We start from the raw sequence: 27,606 nt of genomic DNA, 5'->3' as shown, positions 1-27,606 counted from the left end.
GACAGTTCCCTGAGGAAGTGACCTGTGAACTGAGCCATAAAGAAGGATGGCAAGGACAGGCAACATTCTTGTATGCTCAGCACTACTGTTAGACCTGCCGCTTCCCCATTCCATATGGCTCTTGTGGAACTGTCAAATTAGGATGGATACATGACCCCAACTTGGCCAGTCACAGCACCCTATTCTTTATCCATGATAATTGGTCTAAAGAACGGACATCTGACTTGAACTGGGCCAATCAGAGGCCTTCTGTAAGCTTGTTCTGATGCTGAGAGAAGAGGATTTCTCTTCTTTTGGATCAAAAGCATTAGAATGTAAGCTTAGACCACCTGGTGACCCACTTTCTTGCCATGGGGAAGAACCTGCCTGAGAATAAAGCCAACTCAGAAAAGCAGAGCCAGGAGATGGAGAAGGAGATAAAGTTTTAATGATGTAGCTGGAGCCCGAGATCTCCCATTGGACCTTCCAATTACATCAGTCCACAAATGCTTCTTTAGGCTTAAGTGTTTCATCACTTGTCAACTAAAAAAGGGCCTAATGAAAGTGGACTTTGGCAAGAAGGAAGGCTGGAGTGGAGTTCTGAGAGAGGACAGCATGAGGGCCTGCCTCCCACTAGGTGCAGAGCCTAGCTGCTGTTTTTCAGTGACTCATTGTTCGCAGATTGCTTAGAACCTTCTCAGAAAAGACACCTAACACTTAATTTCATTAATGAATTTGATTAGTGAATTAGCGATAAAATTAAGTACTCAGTAAATGTTAGCTCTGTACCAGGCACTGTTCTAAACTTATTAAGTTACAAATCTCAGCTACCCTACATGGTGGGTACTAATAACTTCCCGTTCACAGATGAGGAAAACAAGCCTAGGTGATCAGCAATTAATAAATCATCGTTGAGGCAAGATTCAAACTCAAGTCCATTTGACTTGCAGACACAGACTCTTCATTATAGAACTTACTGGGGCCCCACTCCCTTATGGCCGATATGAATGACACTCCTAGGTTTGGGCACTGCACAACCTGTGCAGCTTGCAGATCCCCTGCTTAACCATTCACTTCCATGTTCATTAAGCCAGACCTCCCCAGAGAAGCATCACTGGTAAAGAGTTCCAGGAGCAGAGACCATTTTATGGAGGAGGTAGGATGACAGATCCCCAAATTGGGTAAAGTTGTGAGAGAGGAAGGCAGGTATTATAAATAGGAGGAAGAACCCCAGATTTCTGACTGGGCCTGGTTCATTAGGGAAAAGACTTTGAAGGATCAGTTGCGAGAACACTATTCTCTGTCGCACACCTACTATCTGCCTAGTACTGCACTGGGCCCTCTACTGGCATGTTTTGATGCTCACCACACACCTACAAGGTGAATAGAACTATTTCCACCCTGCAGAGGAGGACAATGAAGCTCAAAGAGGTGCAATGCCTTCTGAAACTATACAGCTGTGGTGCAGGAAATGCTCAGCACCATCGCGGAGTTGACAACCACAGTGGGCCAGGGAGTCCCTTCTAATGGCCACATCCGTGTCTGCTGGAGCCAAAGGAGACTTCCTTTATGGGGGTTGGAGGAAGCTGGGTTCCCCATGGCGGGGGAGAGAGTAGTTCTAGCACCTCAAACCTACTATTTTAATTTGAAACAACCCTGACACCTTATCACTTGTTGGGTGAAAAAGCCTTTTGTATCTTGGCCCTGAAAGGCATCCACCATCATTGTTTCTCCACAGTCCCAAATGTCTTATAACTGACTTTTGGAAACACCAGCGTGCATGAGAATAGGGAGGATTGAATGGAGGTTAAGCCCTGATGTCAGGAAATGACCCAGTGTGAGTCCCCAGCCCCTGCCAGCTCCTGAACACTCTGGGGGATTGGCTTGATGGATACTGGGTCCCAGTTAAATCTTGCTAAGAAGTAAGTGACGGCTGTAACTTTGTACTAATGTGGTCAGGGAGTAATTTCCCTTTCTGCTCCAGAGCTCAGGACTTAATGGAGCAACCAAACACAAATGGACCATAACTCACCTGTTCATGTGTTAACTCATCATCTCTTCTTTTCACTCACCTCCTTTGTTCATTCACTCCATCTACTTGCCTCCCTTTCCTCATTCATACTCCTGTTTCCTCACTCAGTGACCTTGTTGCCATGGCTGAGAGCTCTGTGAAGAACAATAATAGAAGAATGTACAAAGTCTGCAGGGACCTAGGGCACAGAATGACTTAACAACAGTTTAGAGGGTCAGGAAAGGATTCAGAGAGGATGTGGAAAGGAAGTTGCCAGGCAGAAGACATTGCAGACAAAAGGAACAGCAAGGCACAAAGGTGTGAACAGCTGGCCCGCTTAGAGAGAGGTGAGAACTGCACTGTGACTGGAGCCTTGGGTGTGTGGAGGGGGAAGGGAAGGATAAAAAATGAAGCTGGAAAGTAGGTTGAGAACAGGCTGGCTGTGAATAGCAGGTTAAGGGGCACGGGATTTAGTCTCAAGTTCAGTGGTTCTCAAAGTGTGGTCCCGGGGGCACCTAGCTGGGTCAGTTGGTAAAGCATGTGACTCTTGCTCTAGGGGTTGTGAGTTCGAGCCCCACATTGGGAGTACAGATTACTTATAAATGAAATCTTTAAAAAAACAAAAGTGTGGTCCTTGAGCCAGCAGCATCAGCATCACCTGGGAACTTACTAAAGATGCAAATTCTCAGGTCCTAGACCCACTGAATCAGAAGCTCTGTCGGGGGCTTCAGACATCTCTGTTTTAACATACTCTCGAGGTGATTCCTGATGCATGTTAAAGTTTGAGAATGACTTTTCTAGGTACTAGGGATTCAGGGTTGGTGTGTGAGCAGGGGAGTGCCATAATAGCACTCCGAATTGGAAAGCACTTTGAGAGCAGCATGGAAGCCCGACTGATTAGAGGGGGTGAGAGTGAAATTAGGGCAGGCTGGAGTGTAATCATGTGCAAAAAATACATCCGAGATGGTGGATGCCACAGAAGCTGGTAGATATCCTTCAAAATCTATTCTATAGTTAATAGGATTCCTGATTTTTAGTGGGACATAGCACCTCAAAGACTAAATATCCCAGCTTCTCTTGAAGTTAGATATGATCATGTGATTTAAATTTTGGCCAATAGGATGTGAATGGAAGAGACGTGTGTAACTATGAGGTCATGAATCCCAAGGCATGTGCCCCCCATGTTCCCATTTGTCCCTGGCTGGGATGAGACTTGGTGGCAAGCCATCTTGAAACATGTGGTCAGGGGCGCCTAGGTGGCTCAGTCGGTTAAGCGTTTGACTTTGGCTCAGGTCATGATCTCGCGATCGGTGAGTTCGAGGCCCGCATCAGGCTCTGTGCTGACAGCCTGGAGCCTGTTTCAGATTCTGTCTCCGTCTCTCTCTGCCCCTCCCCTGCTCATGCTCTGTCTCTCTCTGTCTCAAAAATAAATAAAAACATTAAAAAAAAATTTTTTTTTAAAAGAAACATGTGGTCAAAGACAACACCATGGGAACTCTGGAGCAGCAAGATAAGAAGCCAGGATCACTCCTACCTTGAGTCATACCAGCCTGGTATGACTACTTATGGCCAGATTGCTATACACTTCCATTTTATTTAAGTCACAACTATTCTCCGTGTCTATTAGAGAAATCAAACTTTTATTTTAGCTGCTACAGTGGGCCAAGTATGCTTTTCAAAGTATACCTTGGGGCACCTGGGTGGATCAGTCGGTTAAACATCTATCTCTTGATTTCAGCTCTCAGGGTCATGAGATCAAGTCCTGTGTCTAGCCCTGGGTTGAGTTCCTCGCTGGGTGTGGAGCCTGCTTAAGATTCTTTTGTTTCCTCTCCCTCTGCCCTTCCCCCTCCTTGGACAAGTGGTGCGCCCTGTGCGCGCGCGCGTATACACACACACACACACACACACTCTCTCTCTCTCTCTCTCTCTCTCTCTCTCTCTCTGAAAAAAAAAAAAAAAAACTATACCTGACTCCTTCCCTTTTTTTCTCCCTTTCTTTTTAAAGTTTGTGTATTTTGAGAGAGACAGAGACAGAGCGGGCATGTGCATGAATGGGGGAGGGGCAGAGAGATGGAGAGAGAGAACCCCAAGCAGGCCCCTCACTGTCAGTGAAGAGCCTGACATAGGTCTCGAACCCATGAACCATGAGATCATAACCTGAGCAGAAACCAAGAGTTGACGCTTAACCTGCTGAGCCACCCAGGCACCCCTCCTTGCTTTCTTTTTTTCCTTCCTTCCTTCCTTCCTTCCTTCCTTCTTCTCAAAAGAATTTGAGAAAACTTATGATTGAGGATGTGTACAATGAGTTTCATGAAATACAAATATAAAATTAAGCCCATCAGTTTTAATGGAACTGCTGTCATTAAGCATCAGATTTAGCTCTAAGCTTCCTGGCAGCCAAGACAAAAACGGCGATAAGATGAATCAGTCTCTTCCTTTGATATCAGAGGAAAGGGTACCTTCCAATTTTCCTGACAGAAAAATCCAATAATTTCTCATGCTGAGGAAACTTCTCCACTGGAGTCATATACTGATAATATTCTCTATAAATTTGACAACAATGGAGATTGAGTTTCACATGGTGATTTCTTATCACAACCTTTGATGAAAGCTCAGGCCATATTGTTACAAGACAGCTCTGGGAGGATACTTTTGCAAGATATGTGACTTCTCATATTTGCTCTTCTCAATGATTCTACATCAGAGCAGGTAAGACCATTACCCTGTTTTACAGATAAGAAAACTAGGAAACAGAAAGGGGAAGAGCCAGATCAGATAGCTGGTGGGGAACCAGTTTTGTAAGCCAGTTTTGTAGACTCTAGGGCCCTATTCTAAGTGTCCCTCTCTGGACCGCACACAAAATTATACATTGAGGGGTGCCTGGGTAGCTCAGTTGGTTAAGCATCCAACTTTGGCTTAGGTGATGATCTTTCGGTTTGTGAGTTTGAACCCCAAATCAGGATCTGCACTGGTGGTGCAGAGCCTGTTTGGGATTCTCGTTCTCTCTCCCTCTCTCTCTCTGTCCCTCCGCCCAACTCTCTCTCAAGATAAATAAGTAAACTTAAAAAATCATAGGTTGATTATCAAAGAAAAGCACAAGAATCATTGCCCCAGAATATGCCTGTGTTAACCAAGACAAAGCAGTCAGATCTGGTAAACATTAGAGGGACCTCTGAGCCTGCTGAGATGGGCTGCTCCTGACTGCATGAGAAAATAGGGATGGGCACCATGAGGGCAGAAAGGAAATCCCAAATTTGGAGCCTGAATGGAACATGTGGGGCTTCAAGGATGGAAGGAAAAATAATATTAAAAGCAGCTGTCCCAGGGCAGTTGATAGCTATAAAAGGAGAAAAAAAAAAAAACTCTCTGTCTCATTTCTTACACCTATTATGCACCAGGTACAAACTGGGGATCCAAGTGACAATGAGGGAACTAGCCTAGTGGCTGAAAGTCACTTTCTGTCTCATTCTCAAAATAACCCTACAAAGTAGGTATGCTTATCAGTATGATTATGCCATGTTATAGATGCAGAAACTGAGGCTCAGAGCCATGAAATGATTTGTCCAAGATCCCACAGCTGGTAAGGGTTACAGAGTTTGAACCCTGGTCTGTCTGACCCCAAACTTTTATTAATGTGCCATCACTGTTTCAATAGTAGGAGAGAAAAATGTTGATGGATGTGACATTTAAATCTTCTCTATTTCTTTGTTATTTTTTATCTTTTCTTAAAATTTTTATTTATTTATTTTTGAAAGAGAGGGCGTGCACGTGGGGGAGGGACAGAGAGAGAGGGAGAAAGAGAATCCCAAACAGGCTCTGCACTGACAGTGCAGACCCCTACATGGGACTCGATCCCACAAACCATGAGATCATGACCTGAGCCAAAATCAAGAGTCAGACACTTAACTGACGGAGCCACCTAGGCACCTGTTTGTTATTTTTTAAATAAAATTTTAAAATTTGACCACCAAGTTGGTACATACCAACCGTCTCCTGGCATACTTTTTTTAAAAAGTGACTTTTTAATTATAAAGTTAATATTACTCAGGGCACCTGGGTGTCTCAGTCGGTTGAGTGTCTGACTTTTGATTTCGGGTCATTATCTCACAGTTTATGAGTTTGAGCCCCCACACTGGCAGCATGGAGCCTGCTTGAGATTCTCTCTCTCTCTCTCTCTCTCTCTCTCTCTCTCTCTCTCTCTCTTCCCCTCCCCCCTCAAAATAAATACACGTAAAAAAAAAATAAAGTTAATATTACTCAACAAAGTTTGGAGAATACAGACATGTAGAGAGAAGTAAAAGAAACAAAACAAAATCAGATGATTTTTTGACCATTGTTAACATTTATGGTGTTCCTCTCCACTCTGCTATGAATAACATACATTTTGCATTTTACACTGAAGTTCCCAAACTGCATACCTGTTTAACATTACAAGCATTTTCATCCTTTTATTTTATTTTTTTAAGTAGGCTCCATGCCCAACGTAGGGGTTGAACTCACAACCGTAAGATCAAAAGGTGCATTCTCTGCTGACCAAGCCAGCCAGGTGCCTCTGTCCTTTTATTAAGTAGGTTGCATTACCATCGATTTAAGAACTGTGAAATATTACATCCCATAGGCATACCTTATGTTTTTTAACTGTTCCGTTCTTGGTGATTTCTTCTAAATTTTGCTGTTGGAAATATTTCTTCAAGTATCTTGGAGCATATAGCTTTGTCCTAATTTAGGACTATTTCCCTGAAATTAATTCCCAGAAGAGAAATGCCTGGGTCAAAAGGCCTGGACGTTACTGAAGCCTTTGATGCACATTGCCAAACGGCTTTCCGAAAGATTTTAGCAAGTCATTTTCCCACCAGAAATACAGAAGTATCCATTGCTCACACTGACAATTTCAGTGTCACTAGTTTTTTAAACTTCAGAATTGAAAGGCTATTAATGGCCTTTTAGTTTGCACTGCTTTGATTACTTGTGAGGTAGAAAATGCCCCATGTTTATTGTGTTTTATCTGTCTCCACTGACCAGTTATTGGGTCTGTTTGTTATCAATGTTCAGTGTTCTTCACGTAATAGAAAATATTAACCCATTGTCTATAAAACATTTCCTCAGTCTGAAGTTTGCCTTTTAATGCTGGGTATGATTTTGGAGTAGGGTAAGGTTTTGTTTGTTTGTTTCCAGCAATAGAAGTTAAAGAATGTTTTTTGGGGGGGCGCCTGTGTAACTCGGTTGGTTAAGCCTCTGGCTCTTGATTTCGGCTCAGATTATGATCTCACAGTTTGTGGACAGAGCCCCGCATTTGGTTCTGTGCTGATGCACGGAGACTGCTTGGGATTCTCTCTCTTCCCTTTCCCCGCTCACATGCTTGTGTTCACTCTCTCTCTCAAAATAAGTAAATAAACATTAAAAAAAAGAAAACACTCTTTAAAAAAAAAAAAGAATGTTTTTCTGTTTTGCACATAACCTTGTCCATCTTTTCCATAGGAATTCTTCCATTCTCTCTAATCTTAGAAAACCTTTCACCCCTCCAATGGCTTATTTTCTGTGTGTGAGAACTGAGGGACGTGTCTGAGCTGTTTGGTCATCTTTTTTTAATAACAAAGGAGAGAAGAGGATTTTTTCCTTTTTTCCCTCATCTATTTGACTGTCCTTGACTTTTTGTTTTAGTACCATGAGATATGCTCATTGGGGGTTGGGACTGTAGGAGGAAATGTGTATGTAAATACATGCATCCCAAAAAGTCTGGAGGAATAGGTACCAAAAAATACCAATACTAGTTATTTCTGATTGATGGGAGCAGGGCTGGGATAGATGTGTTATTCATGCCTGCCCAGCATCTTTATTTCCTTTTGGCAAGACACACCTCTTCACCCCTTGACTCTGGTGTGGCTGCCCATGACAGTACATTTACCCAATACAGCACTTCATTTCCCTGGCAATAGGGGCCAAGGGGTAGGCATGTTACTCTAGCAGAATTCATCAGAGTCCTTCCCTGAGACTGATATATGAAAACTGGGTCGAGCTTTCCTGCTGGGTTGCATTGGAAAGCTGAGACTACCTCACACCACATTTCCTGCCAGGCAGAGCTCACTCTGCAGAGGAAGGGAAGCCAACGTGCAGAGAAATTGAGACAAGGAGAGATACAAGAAAGCAAATGCTGGGGCGCCTGGGTGGCTCAGCCAGTTAAGCGTCCGACTTCGGCTCAGGTCATGATCACATGGTCTATGAGTTTGAGCCCCGCGTCGGGCTCTATGCTGACAGCTCAGAGCCTGGAGCCCGTTTCAGATTCTGTGTCTCCCTCTCTCTCTGACCCTCCCCCGTTCATGCTCTGTCTCTCTCTGTCTCAAAAATAAATAAACGTTAAAAAATATAATAATAATAAAAAAAAGAAAGCAAATGCTATGAGCCCTGTGTCTCCAGTTCCAGTCTCCAAGACCCTGATCCATGTTGTTTTTCCCTCAGTCTTGCAGTCAGCTATTGTGAGCCACAGGTCCCTCTTTGGTGAAGCTGGCTTAGGTTAGGATTCTGCTACTTAGCAAGTGAAAGAATCTGATCAGTGACAAGGATGGTCTTTGTGTGTTTTTAGTATCTTATGTAATTATTTGCTTAGTAGAAATATTTTTTTAAAAAGACAGAGAATGTATTTGTTAAAAAAGGAAAGTGTAAGTGCCCTCAGACATGCTCAAAAGCAGGCAACGTGTAAAACAGAGCATAAAAGGTGTACAAGTCCTCGAAAGGACAGAGGCCACCTTATCACCGCAGAAATGTTGTCAATGAGATAAACAGGAATTTGTAGTGAAATAATTCTAGATCAATGGGTGTATTGGTGGTCTAGGGGAGAGTAGGGCCTCAGCCCTGGGTAGGAGATATGTTTTCCCATGAACTAGGAAGTCTGAGATACTGAGATTCAGGACAGGGAAACTGACCTGTGTCCCCTGCCCCTGGACAATCAGGTCCCTTCTCTGAGCCTCAGTTTACACTAAGTCTAGCTCTCATATCTGAACCCCTATGGTATTCCAAGCATTTCACATTTATTATCTCATAGAATTCTCAGTTGGTCACATATTCCCATATTCCAAATGGAAAAATTGAGGCTCAGAGAGGTGAAATGTGACTCAGATAAGTCAGTCCCTTTTTTTCTTTAATGTTTATTTATTTTGAGAGAGAGAGAGAGAGAGAGAGAGAGAGAGAGAGAGAGGCAGAGGGGCATAGAGAGAGAGAGGGAGAGAAAGAATCCCAACTGATTGGGGATTGATTGATCCCATGAACCTTGAGATCATGATCTGAGCAGAAATCAAGAGTCAGACACTTAATGGACTGAGACACCCAGGCACCCCCAGATAAATCAGTCTTTAAAGCCTTTCTAGGAACCTCAGCCATCATCCTCTCTCATCTGTAAAATGGGCAAAAATGGGCATAATACATCAACCACCCCTGATCTAGTCCAGGGAAAAGAGAAGTAAAAGCCAGCTGAAATTGAGTTGGGGTCAGAATCGTCCTCTCCCCAAGTCCTGCTGGAAAATGCACAAGTTTGGGGCGGTGGGAGGTGATGGAGGAAGAGTGGGGGTCGAAGCATGTGCCTCCTCTGACTGGCCCCAGTCCAGCCCCACCCACACTTCCTTTGAGTTGCTGCCTCGCTCACCCTGCACCAAATTTCTTCCCAAGGAAAGCCTTGCGCAAGAGGACCTTGGTCAGGTCCCTTGGCCCCCTGCCGACGTCCCAGGAGCAGTTTGTGCCCCACCCCCCCCAAACCTGGCGCCTAGCCATCAACCCCAGGAACCCAGCCAGTCACGTGGCGCTTTGGTCTCTGGCTTGCTTCCTCAGGGATCCTGATTCAACTCCCTCTCCTCCCTTCCCCCTCCCAGTCCCAAGCCCTCAGGGCACCACACCTATTTTGAGGGGCAGGTGCAGGGGACTGGAACTTCAGCTCAGCCTCCCGAAGGAAGGGACTTCGGGTCTGTTTTTCTGCCTGTCAGCTGGGGACCCCACCCTACGACTGTCTCCATTCTCTTCACTGTTTACTCTTGCTTTACCCTTTCTCTACGCCCTCCATCACCACCCCCACCCCCCACCCCCCACCCCGCGTCAGTCTCCTGAGCCCTTTTGAGGGCCTGATTCCCTTCTGGGCACTGGGGGAAAGGGGACGGTGAGAAGAAAGGGGAGACAGAACCCAAGATTCCCAAGGGAGCTTCCAGGACTAGTCTGAAATTCCACAAGGCGACAGGGTGGAACTGGCCAGACTCTGGCATCACACAGACCTGGATTCGAATTTAATTTTGCCTCTGACCAACTGCTGATTTTGAACTCTTCATCTCTCTGGACCTCAGTTGTCCCCTCTGTGAAATGGGGGCCCTACGGAGAGGAAGGGAGGGAAAAGTCCAGAAGAGGAGCTGACCTGAACTAGGCGCTTCCCCTCCAACCGCCGCGCCCCTTCCCCAGCCCGGGAGCGCAGCTATGCCTCCCAGTCCCTCGTCCCTCCGCCGCAGGCTCCTCCTCCACTGACATCAGAGCCGCAGGCGGGCGGAGGGAGCCAGCAGAGCCCGAGCCGAGCCTCAGCGAGGGAGCGAGCGGGCGGGCGGGCCAGGCGCGGAGCGGCGGCAGACAGCAGCCGGCAGCCAGAGCTCAGCGGCAGCCACTTCGGGCCTCCCAGCCAGCCCCGCGGCGGGGCAGCCGCAGGTACAGCCCGGGGACCAACCCGCCTGTGCTCCTGGGATCCGAGGAGGGGCGGCTGGACCCACCAGCCGCTGGATCCTCTCCCCCAGGGATGGGATAGGTGCCTAAGGGGGCTAGACTCTGGATGGGCAGGGCAGGGCAGGGCCTTTCTCTCCTACCTCTGCCCCCAGGCCCCGCAGGTGCCAGGCGGCCGGTGGGGAACTGAGTGGGTAATGTCGGAAGGTGGGAAGGGTGTGCGTGTGGGTGCGCCTGCGTTCAGATGGGTCTGAATGTGGAAGGACTGGGCATTGGAGCTATAAATATGTGGGGCCGTGTTGGGGTGTGCTAATGTCTTAGTACAGGCGTGTGAATCAGATACGGAGCTACAGTGTAAGGGTATCCTTATGGGTGGGGATATCTGGGAATCTGTTTTTGTTGCAAATGTGTGTCTAGGTGTTGTGCATGCTAGCATCTGGCTCAAGGGTGGTAAGAGTGGAGGCTATATGTGTATTGAGGATGTTTGAAGTTAGGTATGTAAGGAGTTGGGGTTCAGTTTGGAACATAGGAGCTTTTAGGGTGTATAGAAACAGGATGAAGGGTATGAGTGTATCTGGGATGTCTGGTACATAGGTGAGGAATATGTGTGTGAGAGAGAGAGAGAGATGTGGTCTGAGTGTGTGCAGATGTGTGTTTTTGGGGTGTAAGAGGGATCTGTGGGAGGGATGTTGGGATGTGAGGATGTCAGGGGGAGTGTATCTTTGGACATGTGTGCTGATGCCTGGGTACACATGTATGATCAGGTGTTGGGGTATCTGGGGATGGAATGTACTGAATCTGGGGCAGGTATTGTGGGTGGAGCTTGGTGTGGTGTGTCCAGGTGCAGAGATATGTGTGTAACTAGAAGGGTTGTATTTGCCAGGCCTCCAAGTGGGCTTTAAAACTGTGTTTCTAGAGCCTACCATCATATCTCCTTTCCTAGAAGTTTCTGCCCCTGGGATGGGTGGCTAGGACCCCCTGGAAACAAGGTCCTATCCAAGGAGTGGGGTCTCACACCAGGGACTCTAGTCAGGACACCTTCCTTTCATTCTCCCACAGGGGAAACAGGAAGTGCCCTCCTTGAGGTCACAGAGCATACTGGGTCTGAATGGGCTCCAGTCTGGCTGCATATTGGAAGGACAAGCTGAGAGTGGCCCTGTCAAAGTCCTTGGCACTCAGCAAGCTTAACTGGGCCCCAGCCAGTCATCATTTGGGCAACTTTGGACCCAGTCCATATCTGTATCCAACCTCAGTCTCCCTATTCTCCATCTGATAAATGGGGAGAGAACTCCCTGCTGACAGAGGTCTCTGAAGAAAGGTACAGGCTGGAGCAGGGTCAGAAGAAGCCAGGAGGGGACAGACTGGGTAGGACCATTTCTCAGGCTTCTGGGACCCAAACAGGGAGCCAGAAGGGAGAGTGGGTATAATAGGTGGCCTGGGGAGCTCCAGCTGTGGCTGCTGTTGCCATGGTAACAGTGCAGAAGGAGCTATTTAAAAACGTGGCTGAGATATTGCTGGAAGCCCAGGCTGCCGGAAACCTGATTTCCGAGAGACTGGGTGGAAGAAGAAAGAGGAAGGAGAGGAGACACCCCAGTAATTCCCAGGGTGGGGCTGGGACATTCCTGGTTCTGGAGACAGGGGGAACCCTCCAGGGCTGTGCACTTACTTGTACAAGCTGCTCTGGGGTCTTCTCTGCTGTTCTCCTGGAGGTCAGCGTCCTCCTGAGTGTTTTGATTTGGAGAGGGAGAAACCTGGAGCTGAATAAATGAACAAATGACTTTGTTGAAAAAAGAATTCTGCTACCACCTTGAAGGATTTTCCTTTAGGCATGAGGATTTGTTGGGTGAACAAAAGACTAGTGAGTGAGTGAGTTTGCTGAATAACTTTGTCAAATGAATCAAGGAATGAATATATGCAGGCTGAATGACTGAATGGGGCCTCAATTCCCTAAGTCCCAACATAGAAGGCTGGGCCCTACTGAGTCTTTTCCCTTCATTTCCCTTCTCAGGAGCCCTGGCTGTGGCCAGGGGGCAGTGGGCCATGCCGGGGGCAGTGGACGGCCCCAGCTGGAAGCAGGTGGAGGACATTAGGGACATTTACGACTTCCGTGATGTTCTGGGAACGTGAGTCTCAGGGCAGGCAAGCGGGGGTGGAGGGGGAGGCTGTTTGTGAGCCGGGGTGTGGGGTTGGAAAGGTCCTTACTCTTGGGCCTGGCTGGCTAGGGCGACTGCATCCAGGGTGGTACTTCCTCTGGTCAGTTTATCACTGCTTCCTGTTTGCTATAGTCCAGGCCCTGCAGCGGCCTTGCCATGGCCCAGTCTGGCTCATCTTTTCACTTCTGGCTGACAGTGGGTGGAACAGAGGCTGCTCTTGGCTGCAGCTCTGGGTTCCTGTGAAGAGAACAAAGTAGGGGAGAATGAAGGAGCCAGTCTTTCCAATGTTTGGCCAAGAGCTGGGGATTTTGGCCTAGGTTTAGGAAACGAAGCTGGGCATGGCTCTGTTCTCAGTGGTGGGAATCCAGAAATAACTCAAACCTGATCTTTTCCCCTCAAGTTGATCCTAAACATGTGATGGAAGTACACCCAGGGAAAATGAGAACAGGGTATATGATGTGTTCCTGTTAAAGTCAGGAATGAGGACTTTGTAGAGCTCAGAGTGGTAGCTACTGCCTAGAGCTAGGGACTGAAGGATGAGTAGAAGTGCACTTATCAGAGAGGGAGAAGGGCATTCCAGCCAGAAGGAAGAGCCTAAGCAAAGGCTGAGAAGCATGTTATGTGTGGAAAGAGGTGAAGAATGATAGAGTTGTAATCAGAGGCTAGGGGAAGAGTGGAAGATGCTTCTCTCTGAGAAGAGAGAACAGGTCATGTAAGACCTTGAAAGCCAAGCTATGGGGGCTGGACTTTATCTCATGGACCATAGGAAAACATTTAAGATATTTTGATGGGTTTGCAATTCAGGATAGTCACTCTGGCCAAAGCATGGAGGGTAAATTGGAGAGGGACATGACTAGAAACCAGCATTGAGGCTATCACAGTCACTAGTTATTCTGATGATTGAGATTTTGCCATGAGAGATGCTTTTCTTTGACTTAGACTTCTTATCCCAGGCAACACAAATAGTCCTAGAAAGAAGATGCTAGGAAATCTTCCTTCATCAGTGAACTTTAGTACATGAGTTTGTTCTTTTCTAACTAACTTGTAAAATATTGCTTCTCAACAATCAGTGAGCATACAGATCATCTGAGGAGCTTGTTAAAAATACAGATTCTGATTTAGTAAGTCTGAGGTTAAGGCCTGAGATTCTGCACTTCTAAAAAGTCCCCAGGTGATGCTGATGGTTCTTCAAATTTATAAAAGGTGTTAAGTAAACCATGACTGAAATTGTAGCAGAAAAAGAAATGAATCAATTTTGCATGGATCAAAATGCCCAGGGCATAAACTTCAGGCATGGCTGGATCCAGGGGCTCACATGATGTTATCAGGAAATTATCTTTGTCACCGGGAAATTTCTTAGCTCTGATTTCATTTGTGTTGCCTTCATTCTCAAGCAGGCCCTCCTCAAGTGGTGGCAAAGATAACCACCAAAAGCTCCAGGGTTGCATCTTATCAGCTTGGAAGGAAAAAGAGCACCTTATTCTCAAAGTGCCAGTAACTGGCTTGCATCACGTGACCCAATTACTGTAGCCAAGGATAGACTATTGATTGGCCAGCCGCGGGTCACGTGACCACCTCAGGGACCAGGGGTTGGAAGAGTGATGTAGGGAGGCTCATCTCATCTTCATGGTCCACAGGTGGTCATGATACCCATAGGGGTATGAAGGAAGGGCTGAAGGGAAGCTAAGGTTCCAGTTCCTCACCTCATGAATCCCCTTTCTTTGCAGGGGGGCCTTCTCAGAGGTAATCCTGGCAGAAGATAAAAGAACTCACAAGCTGGTGGCCATCAAATGCATCGCCAAGAAGGCTCTGGAGGGCAAGGAGGGCAGCATGGAGAACGAGATCGCTGTCCTGCACAAGTGCGTGGACCACACTGTCTCTGTGTGGGTTGACCCTGCCTTGACTCCTCCTATTCTCTTCTACCTCTGCTTTGGGCAAATCATTTAACCTGTGAGCCTCAAATTGCTCATTTATAAAATGGGGTAATAATCTCCACTTGGTAGGATTGTGGAGCACTTTAGAGGTCCCTTTATTTCAGGTGTCTGCTGCAACAGCTAATGCCACTGCTTGTTTATAGTGGCTTAACTTGTTCATTCAGATCTAAAAGTCAATCCTTGAATGTAGCTTGGACCATCACATCTCAACTGGTGTTACTGAAGACCTACCTCAATTCCCCGTACATATTAAAGCCACTCAGGAAGTTCAAAAATACCTGTCTCACAGCCCCCTGACTAAATCAATAACCAACTGTCTATGATTTGCTTATACTTGTGTGTAACCTGCTGCCCTCACTGGAAAGCTTATGGAGAACCTTCACTTCTATCCTCTCGCCTGAGTTTTCCAACCACCCTGGTCAGGGATTAACTGGTCATTTCCACTATTGGGTGTGGGAGGGGGCCTGAGGTCCAGAGAGGGTAAGGGATTTGCCCAAGGTCACAAAGCAACTTTGTGGCAGAGCCATGGCCCCTGTCAAGCTCAGTCACCATCATCGGTTCATTTATTGAGCATTCACTGTGTGCCAGACATTGTGCCAAGATTCTTACCTGCATTTTCTCACGTGATCCTCACTCCAACTCTTTGAGGGAAGTACTGTCACTGGCTTCATATTATAGATAAGGAAACAGGCTTAATATTCAATGAATAAGTGAGCACTTACTCTACACCCGGTGTGGGAGGAACAATGGTAACATAAAGCCCCTGGTCTCCTGGAGCTGGCATTCTGGTGGGGGAGGCTGATAAACTTATAAACACAGACACTTTTTATTTTATTTTTTAATTAATTAATTAATTATTATTATGTTTTTTTTTTTAAGGTAGGCTCCATGCCCAGTGTGGAGCCCAATGTGGGGCTTGAACTCAAAACCCTGAGACCAAGGCCTGAGCTGAGATCAAGAGTCAGATGCTTGGGGTGCCTAAGTCAGTTAAGCTTCTGACTTTTTTTTAAACGTTTATTTATTTTTGAGAGACAGAGTATGAGCAGGGGAGGGGCAGAGAGAGAGGGAGATACAGAACCTGAAGCAGGCTCCAGGCTCTGAGCCGAAGTTGGACGCTTGACCAACTGAGCCACTCCAAGCTTCTGACTCTTGATCTCAGCTCAGGTCATGATCTCATGGTTCACGAGTGTGAGTCTGTACTGTCAGCACAGAGCCTGCGTGGAATTCTTTCTCTCCTCTCTCTCCCTCTCTTTCCACCCCCTCCCCCGCACGTGCACACTCTCTCTCTCTCTCTCAAAATAAATAAAAACAAAGAATCACTTGTTTAGCCGGCTGAACCACCCAGGCACCCAGAAACATGTTAAAATCATATATTGATCAGTGTTGTGAGGTAAAAAGATTTGTCCCCAAATAGCACATAGTGGAGGCAGGTTAGACCGAGGTGTGTCTGATGCCAGAGCCCAGTGTTTATCTCTCTGTGCTCTCCTACCTTCCATTACATCATAATAAATCATGGTGAATCAGCTTTTCCTTTTGGGACCCAGAACCCTGGTTTGTCCTGCTTAGGTCTACAGTGGTGGTTCTTCAAGGTGAGTGTAGGAAAGTGGCTGAGCTATCCTCAGCTCTGAACCACCTCATTTCTCCTTTCAGGATCAAGCACCCCAACATTGTAGCCCTGGATGACATCTATGAGAGTGGGGGCCACCTCTACCTCATCATGCAGCTGTGAGTGGCCTCACCCCTTGCTCACATCTCTCCCCCCCGCCCCTCCCTAGCTTCTCTGGCCAGACTGCCCTGTCCTCGGCTGCAGGGTGTCCGGTGGAGAACTGTTTGACCGCATTGTGGAGAAAGGCTTCTACACGGAGCGGGATGCCAGCCGCCTCATCTTCCAGGTGCTGGACGCCGTCAAGTACCTGCACGACCTGGGCATCGTACACCGAGATCTCAAGGTGGGGTGCAAGGGTGTGTGGTGAGCTGGGGTGCCGAGTGCAGCCTCCACATACCCCTCATTGTGTGATCTGGGGCAATTCTTACCCCATCCCTGAGCCTCAGCTTCCCATCTGCAAAATGCACCCTGTAAACCCTAAACTGCCTCCTCCCATTCCGGTTTGGACGCTCAAATGGACACCCAGGTGAATGGTGCTGCTATTTTATCCAAATAGTGCCTTGGCCTTTTTTTGATAATAAAAGTCCCACTTTGCTCTTTGTAGAAAACTTGGATGGGACAGCAAAACATAAAGAAGGAAGCCAGAAGCCCCTGTGAAACCCTACACCTCAGAGACTATGATGGGGTTCACATTTTGTAGTACATCTCCTCCAGTCTAGAAGAGCGCTGGGGTGAGACAGATCTGGACTTGAATTCTGTCCCTGCTACTCCCTAACTATAGGTTCTCAGGCAAGTCCCTTTGCCTCTCAAGGCATCCGTTTTCTGACCTGTAAAGTGGGATTAGGCAGACTGGCCTGATAGGGATGTGGTAAGGATGAAATCAAGCACTAGCACAAGATCTGGCACAAAGTAGGTGCTTGAAAATTCTTTAGGGCCTCACAATACAAATCTGGCTTATGGAAAACTCCCACTCACATTCCCAAGTCCCCTGTCTTTTCTGGCCCTTGTCTTTTACTTTTAACTTCCTTGAGTTTCTTGTGCCTCCAACCAAGATGGCAGCTGTGAAGCCATAGTGGCTTTTGGGGTGATGTCTTTGAGGTGGTGCTTGGAGAAGCAGAAGGTTCTGCCAGCCTCTGGCCATCTCTACCTCTTCCTTCCCCTCCACCTTCCAAGCCAGAGAATCTGCTGTACTACAGCCTGGATGAAGACTCCAAGATCATGATTTCTGACTTTGGCCTCTCCAAGATGGAGGACCCTGGCAGTGTGCTCTCCACAGCTTGCGGGACCCCAGGATATGTGGGTATGGAGCACCCTGGGCGGGGGCCATGGATAGGGGAGAAATCAGAAGCTGCAGGGCAGAGATCTGTCACCACCATGTCTCCTTCCTTCCATAGCTCCTGAGGTCCTGGCCCAGAAGCCCTACAGCAAGGCAGTGGATTGCTGGTCCATTGGGGTCATTGCCTACATTCTGTGAGTAGGGTCTTGGCCATTGGGGCATGTGGCTCTAGCATTCTCCTCTCCCCTACTTTGCCCTCTTTCTCCTCTCTGCTATTTCTTTTTTTTTTTTTTTTTTTTAAAGTTTTATTTTATTTTTGGGACAGAGAGAGACAGAGCATGAACGGGGGAGGGGCAGAGAGAGGGAGACACAGAATCGGAAACAGGCTCCAGGCTCCGAGCCATCAGCCCAGAGCCTGACGCGGGGCTCGAACTCACGGACCGCGAGATCGTGACCTGGTTGAAGTCGGGACACTTAACCGACTGCGCCACCCAGGCGCCCCACCTCTCTGCTATTTCTTCCTGCCATCCAAGTGTATACCTACCTATTAATGACTAATATTATTCCATTCAACACATACTTTGTTTCTGGCACTGTGCTAAGTACTGGGGATTTAAGAGAAGAAAACAAAGTGCCTGCCCTGAGAGAGCAAAAATTCTAGTACAGTAGACAGACAATAAACAAGTAAATCTATAAAATGTCAGGTAGTAAAATACTATGAAGAAAAATCAAGCAGGGTTAGGGAGATGGGGATGGATGCCATTTTAGGTAAGGAGGTCAGGAAAAAAGGCATTTCTTAGGCTATCTCCTGGATGAAGTGAGGGAGACAGACATTTGAGGTGTGGGGGAAGACATTCGAAGTGTGGGGGCAGAGGGAACAGCAAATGCAAGGCCCTGAGGAAGGAAAGACGGTAGCAAATTAAGAAACAGGCCAGTGTAGCTGGACAGGAGTGAACAAGGCACAGAGGGGCAGATTTCCCCTTTGTAAAAGGGGGAACTGCTTCCTGTGGGTGTTGCCTGACTCTTGAGACTACCTCAAAGCTCCATATTGGAGCCAATGGGTACACTGAAAGTGGAAATGAGGAGGAGTTTCTCCCTGCCCAGGCTCTGCGGTTATCCCCCCTTCTATGACGAGAATGATGCCAAACTCTTTGAACAGATTTTGAAGGCCGAGTACGAATTTGACTCTCCTTACTGGGACGACATCTCTGACTCTGGTATTTGATGCTTTGCCATCTTCCCCTGGGCCCTACCTCTGGTCAGACTCCCCAGCCCCAAACTAAGAGCTGTCTTTGAGACCAGACACCAAGCACCCCAGGTGCTTCCCTCTGCCTGGCCCCAGGCTGAGAAACTTGTAGGCATTCGTTCAGTCTTCAAAACTAGTATTTTTGAAAATACCACACCTAATGACTTCATTATGCCTGAAATACCACCATAGAAGTTTTCATATGTTCTTTTGTACCTCTTACTAGGAGGCAAAACTGTGAAGCCATTATTGGTCACTTACACATCAGTGTGAATATACTGAGCAGAATCTTTTTTAAGAACAAGTTTTTTTTAAGGGAAAAAGGAGAGAACTGGAAGGCTGGGGTAGGTGGGGGGAGCTTAGAGACTAAGAGTACAGGTGGGGTCGGGCGGTACATACACACATCTGGCCTCTTGTCTTGCTTGGATGCCAGGCCAGACCCAAGGGGGTGGGTTTTGTGTTAGGGGTATCCACAGGTACCATCATGCTATTTCTCTTTGCTGTTTTCTTGGGGATTCAGCCAAAGACTTCATCCGGCACTTGATGGAGAAGGATCCAGAAAAGAGGTTCACCTGTGAGCAGGCCTTGCAGCACCCGTGGTGAGAGCTCCAATGAGCTGCAGGCTGGGGTGGGGTCTGGGGCCCCCAAACCTGTCTTTGCCTTCATAGACAACCCTCCACACACCCCTATCCTAGGATTGCAGGAGATACGGCTCTAGATAAGAATATTCACCAGTCGGTGAGCGAACAGATCAAGAAGAACTTTGCCAAGAGCAAGTGGAAGGTGAGCCCATGTCCCTAGTCCTGGGTCCCAGCCTCCCCAGACGTCCTCCCCACCTCTCTCCAGGCCTCAGCTCACACAGCATCTAGCACCATGTCACAGTAACTGCTCAGAGACACTTACAAGAACTTCATTCATTCATTCATTCATTCATTCAACACTCCCTGACACTCTATCCCAGTGAGTCCCTGACTGCCAAGAACAGTATAATTCTTTTTTACTGTTTGTTTGTTTATTTATTTACTTAGAGAGAGAGAGAGAGAGAGACTGCGAGTGGGAGAAGGGCAGAGAGAGGGAGGAGAGAGAATCCCAAGCAGCCTCCATGCTCAGTGTGGAGACTGATTCGGGGCAAGATCCCATGAGCCATGAGATCTTGACCTGAGCCGAAATCAAGAACTGGATGCTTAACCAACTGCACCACCCTGGAACACTATAATTCTTAAAGAGACATCTACTCCAACCTATGGGGTCCTGGAAGGGACATATGATGGCCTGATAGACCTGTCAGACCTGACAGCTGAGTAGGAATTAGCCAGGTACAACAGAACAATGTCTGAGGCAGAGAGGACCAGTATGCAGAAGTCCAGGGGCAAGAGAGTGAGTATGTCCATTCAGGGAAGTGCAAGTAGTAAGTCTGGATGGAATGGAGGGGCTGTGGGGCAAGAGCCCAGACTGGAGATGGAAGTAGAGGCCTTGAGTGCCACAGTGGAGAACTAACTTGTTCCTGAGGACACTGAGGAGACCCAGGATTTTTAGCAGTAACCTGCCCTCTGGAAAGGGCTCTCAGGATGCAGAGAGAGGTATGGAGTCAAGGCTGGGAGACCCCTTAGAAGGCTGTGGCAGAGATGTGGGCAGGAGACAGTGAGGGCTTGGACCAGAGAACAGTGGATGGCTCAGGAGTCCTTTAGGAGGTAGAACTGACAAGAAGTGATGGTAGAAGAGATGTTGGCAGAGAGAGGAGATGTCAAAGGCTGGCCCAAGATTTTGGTTGGGGAAAAGGTGAATGGTGGTACTGTTACTGAGATGGGGATCCCAGGGGCACACAACTGTCTTGGGGTGGATGACTATGGTTTTGGACATGGTGAATATGAAGGATGTGTGGGACACCTTCGTAGATATGTTAAATAGAGAATGATACACATACTGGGGTAAGTTATTTAACCTGTCTGTGCCTCAGTTTTCTCCTCTGGCAATGGTGACGCTAATAGTATCCACCTCAAAGACCTTTGTGAAGATTAAATGAATTGCCAAATAAGGTGCTTAGAACAGTGCCTGACACATACTGCTATTTTAAGTGCTTGCTATGATGTGAATATGAATTTATACATAAAGGGTTGTATATACTTGTTCATGTATACACATTACACACACACACACACACACACACATATATATATGCATGTATCTGTAAATACATAATGTGGCTGAATGTAATTTAATAAAGCCTTGTAGAGGTTTCAGGGAGTTTTAGGGGATCAACCAATAACACCTGAATGAAAATGACAAAACCACCGTATGAATCTCACTGCCAGACCCTGTCCCATGATCTCCAGCTCTCAAAAGTCCCTTCTTCCCCTTCTCCCCACAGCAAGCCTTCAATGCCACGGCCGTGGTGCGGCATATGAGAAAGCTACAGCTGGGCACCAGCCAGGAGGGGCAGGGACCAACGGCGAGCCATGGGGAGCTGCTGACACCAGCAGCTGGGGGTGAGGACCAGTGCTCTGTGGAAGGGCATGGGTGGGAAGAGACATACAGGCTGGAGTGGAGGGTCTGCTCCTACGACCAATCTTGTTCTCTCTCCCCATGTAGGGCCAGCGTCTGGCTGCTGCTGTCGAGATGGCTGTGTGGAGCCGGGCTCAGAAATGTCCCCTACTCTGCCCCCCCAGCTCTAGGGCCCCAGATCCGGGGTCCAGATCCTTTGTGTGGGAGGGGTTGGGGCAGCCTGCTCCCCTTCCCTCCCTGAATTGGAGTTACCCAGCCTCACTGCCTTCCCACCCCTTTCCCTATCACTCTTCCACTGCATTTTCCATACAAATGTTTCTATTTTATTGTTCTTTCTTGTAATAAAGGGAAGAGATAAAAACATAGTAGCTCTGTCTCACCAGATAACCTCCACCCCACAATGTTGTGCAAACTACTTAATGTGAGGGTACCTGGCCCCTGAGGTAGCTGCAAGAAGCCCTCTCCCCAACATGAGACTGGATGGGGAAGAGAGGTGGGGAAAGGTATTTGGGGTATCCCTTTGTCCAGTGCCCCCCACCTAGCCTTCAAGGCCTGTAGATCTCCTGTGCTTTGCTGGTGGCTCCTGAGCTCGGTGGAGTTGGCGCAGGTCAGCACTGAACAGCACCTGGGGAGAGTGGGGAAGGACACTGCATGGGGTCAGGGTACACGGGGTCAGGACTGATGGGGCCAGTGGCAGTGTGGAGAGGTATACAGGCAGCAGGGCCAGGGCGAGGAACATCCACTAGAGTCAGGACTGGGGTGGGTAAAGAGTCCAGTAGGGTCACCTGAAATGGTGGTGGTGGAAGGGTCTACTGGGTCAGGACAGGGGGAGGAGTCTTATGGGGTCTGGGCTGGAGGAGGAGAGGGAGCCTCAGAACACTTACTGCTTGGGCCCAGCCAGCATAAGGTCCCCACAGGCTCCGGAAAAAGTTTCCTATGCCAGAAGTGAAAAGGTGAAATTAATTGGCCTTCCTACTTATTCCCTATCCACAGGAGTGGGATTTTACAGAGAGGTATGAAAAGTTTCTACCACCTCAGCCCGCTGCTAGCCCCAGCATCCCACTCTCTCCTTACCCAGTTCCTTGTTAGCCTGGGGGCTTGGACCCTTGGCCTGGGACATGGTGGGGTGCCAGCTGTAGTCACGCTGGGCAATCTGCCACATGTGGATATCCACGGGCACGGCCTGGGGCTTGTCTAGGGCCATCAAGCAGATGCAGTCAGCTACCTTTAAGAGACAAAGAGTGAGCCACAGAGGAGGAAAGGCAGGATCCAACCAGCATCCTATTTCTAGTCCCAAAGTTGGCTGCTTCCTCCTCCACTCTGAGGTTACTATTATTTTATATTTTCAATCAATACACACTCTCTTTTAATAATTTTAAAAATAGATATGATGAGGGGTGCCTGGATGGCTCAGTTGGTTGAGAGTCCTACTTGTCTCAGGTCATGATCTCACGGTTCATGAGTCTGAAACCCATATTGGGCTCTGTGCTGACAGTTCAGAACCTGGAGCCTGCTTCGGATTCTGTCTCCCTCTCTCTCTGCCCCTTCCCAGCTGATGCTCTGTCTGTCTGTCTGTCTGTCTCTCTCTCTCTCTCAAAAATAAGTAAACATTAAAAAAATTTTTTTAAAATAGGTATGATGCGAGTGCCACTGTGTAAACATCTATGTAGGCCAGGTCCTCATCATAACCTGGGAAGAAGGCAGTTACTACATCTATTCTGCAGACAAAAAAGTGAGATTCCGAAAGATGAAGTGACTTGGCCAAGGTTACATGGCTAGGAAGAGGCATAACCAAGATTTAATGTTAGGTTGAGGTTCTTTAAAAAAACTTAAAAAAAAAAAGTTTTTTAAACAAAACTCTATTTTTTAAACTATAGGGAAGTATAAAGAAGAAAACAATAAATGCCAAATTCCCAATCATCTTACTGCTAGCTAACCTTGTTGATATTAAACAAAAAGATTTAGAAGTACGTAAAATTTCAAGATAAAAACAACATGAAAAGGAGAAACATCTTCTGATTTGTCTTCCCAAATGTAACCACTCTTAAGCTTCCAATGATTCCTTCTGGAAAATTCTGCATACATAGAGCAGTGTATATGTGCATTGGAACAAATGGCCTTTCTAAAAAATGCACTCAAGGGACAATGTCATTTTTTTAAAAAGTCTATTTATTTATTTATTTTAAAAAGTAATCTCTATACCCAGTGTGGGGCTTGAATTCATGACCCTCAGATCCAGAGTTGCATGCTCTTCTGACTGAGCCAGCCAGGTGCCCTGGGTATCCTTTATACTCTTTCTGCACTTTGCATTTTTTCTAATAAAACATCTGCTTGGATCCTTTCTCCTTTTTGCCCTGCCTCCAGAAGCCAAGCATGTACCCAGCTCTCAGGCCTGCCTTGTCTCCTTCTCTGCTACTCTCTGCGTGGATGGTGAGGGTAGCTCCTGTCCCCCTGGGACATTACCTTGGTGCCCACCCCAGGCAAGGTGCAGAGGGCCTTGTGGGCCTCCTCGTAGGGGGCCTTGTGCAGCTGCTGCAGCCAGGGCAACCCGCCCTGTTCTTCTAGGATGGCTCGGGCACTGGCATTCACGTAGCGGGCACGATACCCCAGGCCCAGCTTCCTGAGCTGAGCTTCTACCTCTGGCCCTGTGGGCGAATGGGGAAGAAAGCAGGGGTCAGGGATACTCAAATCTTTCCTGTCTTTAGGCTAGTGTGTGAGGCCTCTACCCCCTACAGGAATGCTTTCCCTAAGAACCTCTCTCCCACCTCATCACCCTCTGTGAGACCCCAGGACACTTGCATATTCAAAAGAAAGGGTTAAAGCCTGAGTTTGCTCCTCTGCAAATATTTTCTGAGCACCTACTACCCAGTGTTGGTCACTGGAGCAGGGACTAAGAAGGACTTGCTGCCCTGGAGGAACTCCCCAGTTATCCTTCCCAAAGTGCATTTATACCCATGATCTAAAATAATGGTCATAATAACAATAACAGCTTCTATTATCAAGTGCTGGGTATTATGCATGGGCAAAGTACTTTAGGTACATTATCATGCTTTTCTCAAGGAACCGGACAACAGTATGGCTATTTTCCCAATTTTACAGATGGAGAAAATAAGAACTTAGAAGAGGTTAATAACTTGTTCAAAAAAGGACATGGTGGAGATGGGATCTTGTACCCAGGTCTGAGAAACCAATGCCTGTGCTCTTAGCCTATTAGAGCACCCTGCCTCACGACTGCTTTACTCACCACTCAAACCCTTCTGGATAGAAACTGTTATTCCCATCCTACAAACAAGAGAAGCTTCAATAGGTAAATGAATTCTTTTGGTCTTATGACTACTAAGCTGGGAGCTGAGACCCAACACTGGGTTTCTTTTTTTCCCCCCAATACTGGGTTTCTAAGCACCAAAAACATTCTCTTTTCTCTAGGTATCCTGTCTCCTTGCTATGCAGTCCCTAAGCACTTCTTCTAGGTTTATTCTCATATCTACCAACTGATATATTTGCTTCTGTAAAATACTTCCTCACAAGGCTGGTATAAAGAACATATATGTTCTTGGATGCAAAATTGTTGGGTTCACTGTAGAGTTAGCAACTTTAATTTTCTGCATACTTCCTGTATGTCAAATACTGCACTATGTGCAGCATGTGTATTTCTTTACTTAACCCTTGTGGCAACTCTGATAGGTAAGTGCCATTATTCTCCCATTCCACAGATGAAGAAACTGAAACACAGAGTGATTAAATAATGTGCTCCAGGTCATATAGGTAGATGTCAAATGGCAAAAGAATTCAGATGTAGGTATTCTCCAGAAGAGTGGTCTTAACCCTATACTACTGTATACTATGTGTTTTTTAAATTTTTTATGAAGCAGTGAACCTATGGGGTAAAAAGCACAGGCTAGTGAGGTGCTGACATTTCAAGGACAGACAGGGAGGATGAAGCAGGGCTGATCAGACCAGGCAAGATGGTTCTGGATGAGGAGGGTGTTTGGGAAGGCAGGAAGCTTTGAGATGGGAGATGGGGACCAGGGGAGAATGAACAGACCCTGAAAGCTATTGGAGGGTCTGAGCGCAGGGACCCACCTACTCACCAGCCAGGGCCTGCAGGCTGGGGAAGCCATGGTAGGTGACATCATCCAGCTGGATGAGCTGAGGTCCGAAAGCCTGGCAGAGGCGTTCTACCATGCCAGTTATGCGAGCAATGTTGTTGTTGGAGGAACAGATGAAGGAGAAAAGGCACTCGACGGGGTCCTGTTGCAGAAGTCGAACACCTGGAGACCAGAAAGGTAGGCGGTAGGATACAGACCTGGTGTCAGGAGTGGCCTCTTCCCACCCTCAGATCCTAGACACTGAAGATCTAGGAGGATCTAGGGGAATGAGGAAAAGCGTTGATAGAGAAAACAACACCAGAGAGCTCATTCCTCATAGGTCGGGGTTATCTTTACATTCCAGGGATAAAGAAGCCACAGTGTAAACACAACGAGCGTGGGGATTTGTGTCCATGGGGATTTGTGTCCGTTTTGTTCACATAGCAGATGCTCTGCAAATATTTACAGAATGAATGAGGTCACCTGTCCCAGGTCACACAGCCAGGATTTGGCTCAATATCCTGTCACCACACTATGGTAATCAGCAAAACAATAATAGTAATAATAATTACTATGTGTCAGGCACTATTCTAAGCAAAACTTTACACGTATTAGCTCCTTCAATCCTCATAAAATCTTATGAGGTGGATTATAATCCCCATTTTACAGATGGTGAAACTGCATAATTTAACCAAATTACAAGAACTCCAACCCCTATCCCAATCCTTGTACTCACCTTGGAATTTGTGAGCCACCTCTTGAAAGTGGGGGTCCACGGAACTCCAGTGGTGATATAGTTGAGCCAGGCTGACATCCAGCTGGAAGTACTGGTGCACAGTCTTTAGCTCTTCTGGTGTGGGCCTGCCAACCCAACCCTTGTCCCCTCGGTACACAGTACAGTAGATCTGCTCCTCAGTCTGGGTCAGTGTCCACACTTGGTTCCCCAGCACGCCAGTCCAGTGCGCAGGGTTTTGCTCCCTCCACCTGAGCCCCCAGGCACACAGCAACTCTGGTACTCAGTTTTCCTTCTTGCACCCTTTAGGGCCCTCCCATCCTACAACAGCTCCATACACAACACTGACTTAGGAAATGCAAAGTCGTTTGATTCTCACAACACGGCACTGGCCTTTTTTTGGTTTCTTTTGTTAAAGTTTTTTTTATTTTGAGAGCGAGTGTGTGTGTGCGTGTGTGTGTGTGCGCGCGCGCTTGCACTTACGCGGGCAAGGGGCAGAGAGGGGGGAAAGGGGCAGAGAGGGGGGAAAGAGAATCCCAAGCAGGCTCCACGCTGTCAGCGCAGCGCCCAGGCACCCGCATTGCACTGGCTTTTTACCTCCACCTTAGAAAGGAGATAAACAGGCTCACCACCCGCGTCTGCTTCCTCTTCTGCACCCTGAGGTTTCTTCCATCACCCCCAAAATTCCTTTACATTCCAGAACTGCAGTGTTGAGGGGCCAAGAATCAGGGTCACTCACCGGAAGGACTGTCCGGAAGCCAGAACCAGGTCCAGGCGCAGTTCCGAGCGTGGACAGGGGATGGAGGCCCACAGGGCCGGGAAAGAGTCTAGAGTACGATGTCTCATGCTCCAGAGCAAAAAGGACCCAGCTAACAATTCCACGCCAGGCTCCGCCCCATAATGGCCCCGCCTACTCAGTACCAGCTCCACTCATCGCCAAAAGACCGTGACCACACAGTCAGCACTCTTTAAGGCCTTGCCCACTAAGCCCTAGCCTCTAAAGGTTTATTGAAGGCCCGCCCAATTTCATTTAATTCCTCCACTCCCTGCAGGCCCCGCCCCTTACAGTCCACCAGGGCACCAACCCTCCTGACCTTTCCCGTTATGAATGCTCTCCCGGCCACGCCTCCCGGCGCGCACCACTGCGCTCAGAGCTGCCGCGACTTAGGCAAGCGCGCGCAAACGCACTCTTCCGGCTTCTCCAGGGAGCCGACTTGGCTCTCACCGGAAGTAGGATGCAAGCCTGGCTTATTGGATCCGGAGGTAGCCAATCCGCGCAGAAGAGGCACCAATGAGAATAGGGTGTGACGGCGGATGGGCGGGTCTCTCCGAGAGGCCGCAGCGGTTGGCGCGCGCTGGGCTCGCTGCCCGCTCTCGGCCTTGCCTTTGGGGTTGT

At 47.7% G+C, this 27,606-nt stretch overlaps 2 protein-coding genes across 6 annotated transcripts; one reads left to right on the top strand and one right to left on the bottom strand.

Moving 5' to 3' along the window:
* The first annotated feature begins 10,518 nt into the window (after nt 1-10,518).
* CAMK1 (calcium/calmodulin dependent protein kinase I) lies at nt 10,519-21,754 on the top strand. Of its 4 annotated transcripts, none has more exons than XM_047850045.1 (12): nt 10,519-10,660; nt 12,681-12,795; nt 14,553-14,684; nt 16,410-16,484; nt 16,570-16,708; nt 17,539-17,665; nt 17,760-17,835; nt 18,746-18,858; nt 19,408-19,486; nt 19,583-19,670; nt 21,256-21,373; nt 21,477-21,754. In XM_047850045.1, the coding sequence occupies exons 2-12, from the start codon at nt 12,713-12,715 to the stop codon at nt 21,557-21,559; spliced, it is 1,113 nt and encodes a 370-aa protein (XP_047706001.1). In that variant the 5' UTR covers nt 10,519-10,660; nt 12,681-12,712; the 3' UTR covers nt 21,560-21,754. The 4 variants fall into 4 exon arrangements, with proteins under 4 accessions (XP_047706001.1, XP_047706000.1, XP_047705998.1 ...); XM_047850044.1 differs by having other exon boundaries at nt 17,464-17,665; XM_047850042.1 differs by having other exon boundaries at nt 21,256-21,754.
* Nucleotides 19,340-27,388, bottom strand: OGG1 (8-oxoguanine DNA glycosylase). Of its 2 annotated transcripts, XM_047850051.1 has the most exons (7): nt 26,950-27,387; nt 26,214-26,461; nt 25,481-25,660; nt 23,853-24,034; nt 22,464-22,614; nt 22,274-22,323; nt 19,340-22,014 (listed from the first exon to the last, which is right to left on the bottom strand). In XM_047850051.1, exons 1-7 carry the CDS (start codon nt 27,054-27,056, stop codon nt 21,928-21,930), a joined length of 1,005 nt encoding a protein of 334 aa, XP_047706007.1. In that variant the 5' UTR covers nt 27,057-27,387; the 3' UTR covers nt 19,340-21,927. The 2 variants fall into 2 exon arrangements, with proteins under 2 accessions (XP_047706007.1, XP_047706009.1); XM_047850053.1 differs by lacking the exons at nt 19,340-22,014; nt 22,274-22,323; nt 22,464-22,614 and having other exon boundaries at nt 23,916-24,034; nt 25,473-25,660; nt 26,950-27,388.
* Between the last annotated feature and the right edge of the window lie 218 nt (nt 27,389-27,606).

The sequence above is a fragment of the Prionailurus viverrinus genome, chromosome A2, assembly GCF_022837055.1.
Source record: "Prionailurus viverrinus isolate Anna chromosome A2, UM_Priviv_1.0, whole genome shotgun sequence".
Classification (NCBI taxonomy): Eukaryota; Metazoa; Chordata; class Mammalia; order Carnivora; family Felidae; genus Prionailurus; species Prionailurus viverrinus.
Note: the sequence above shows the minus strand (reverse complement) of the source record. Positions and strands in the feature narration are given on the sequence as shown.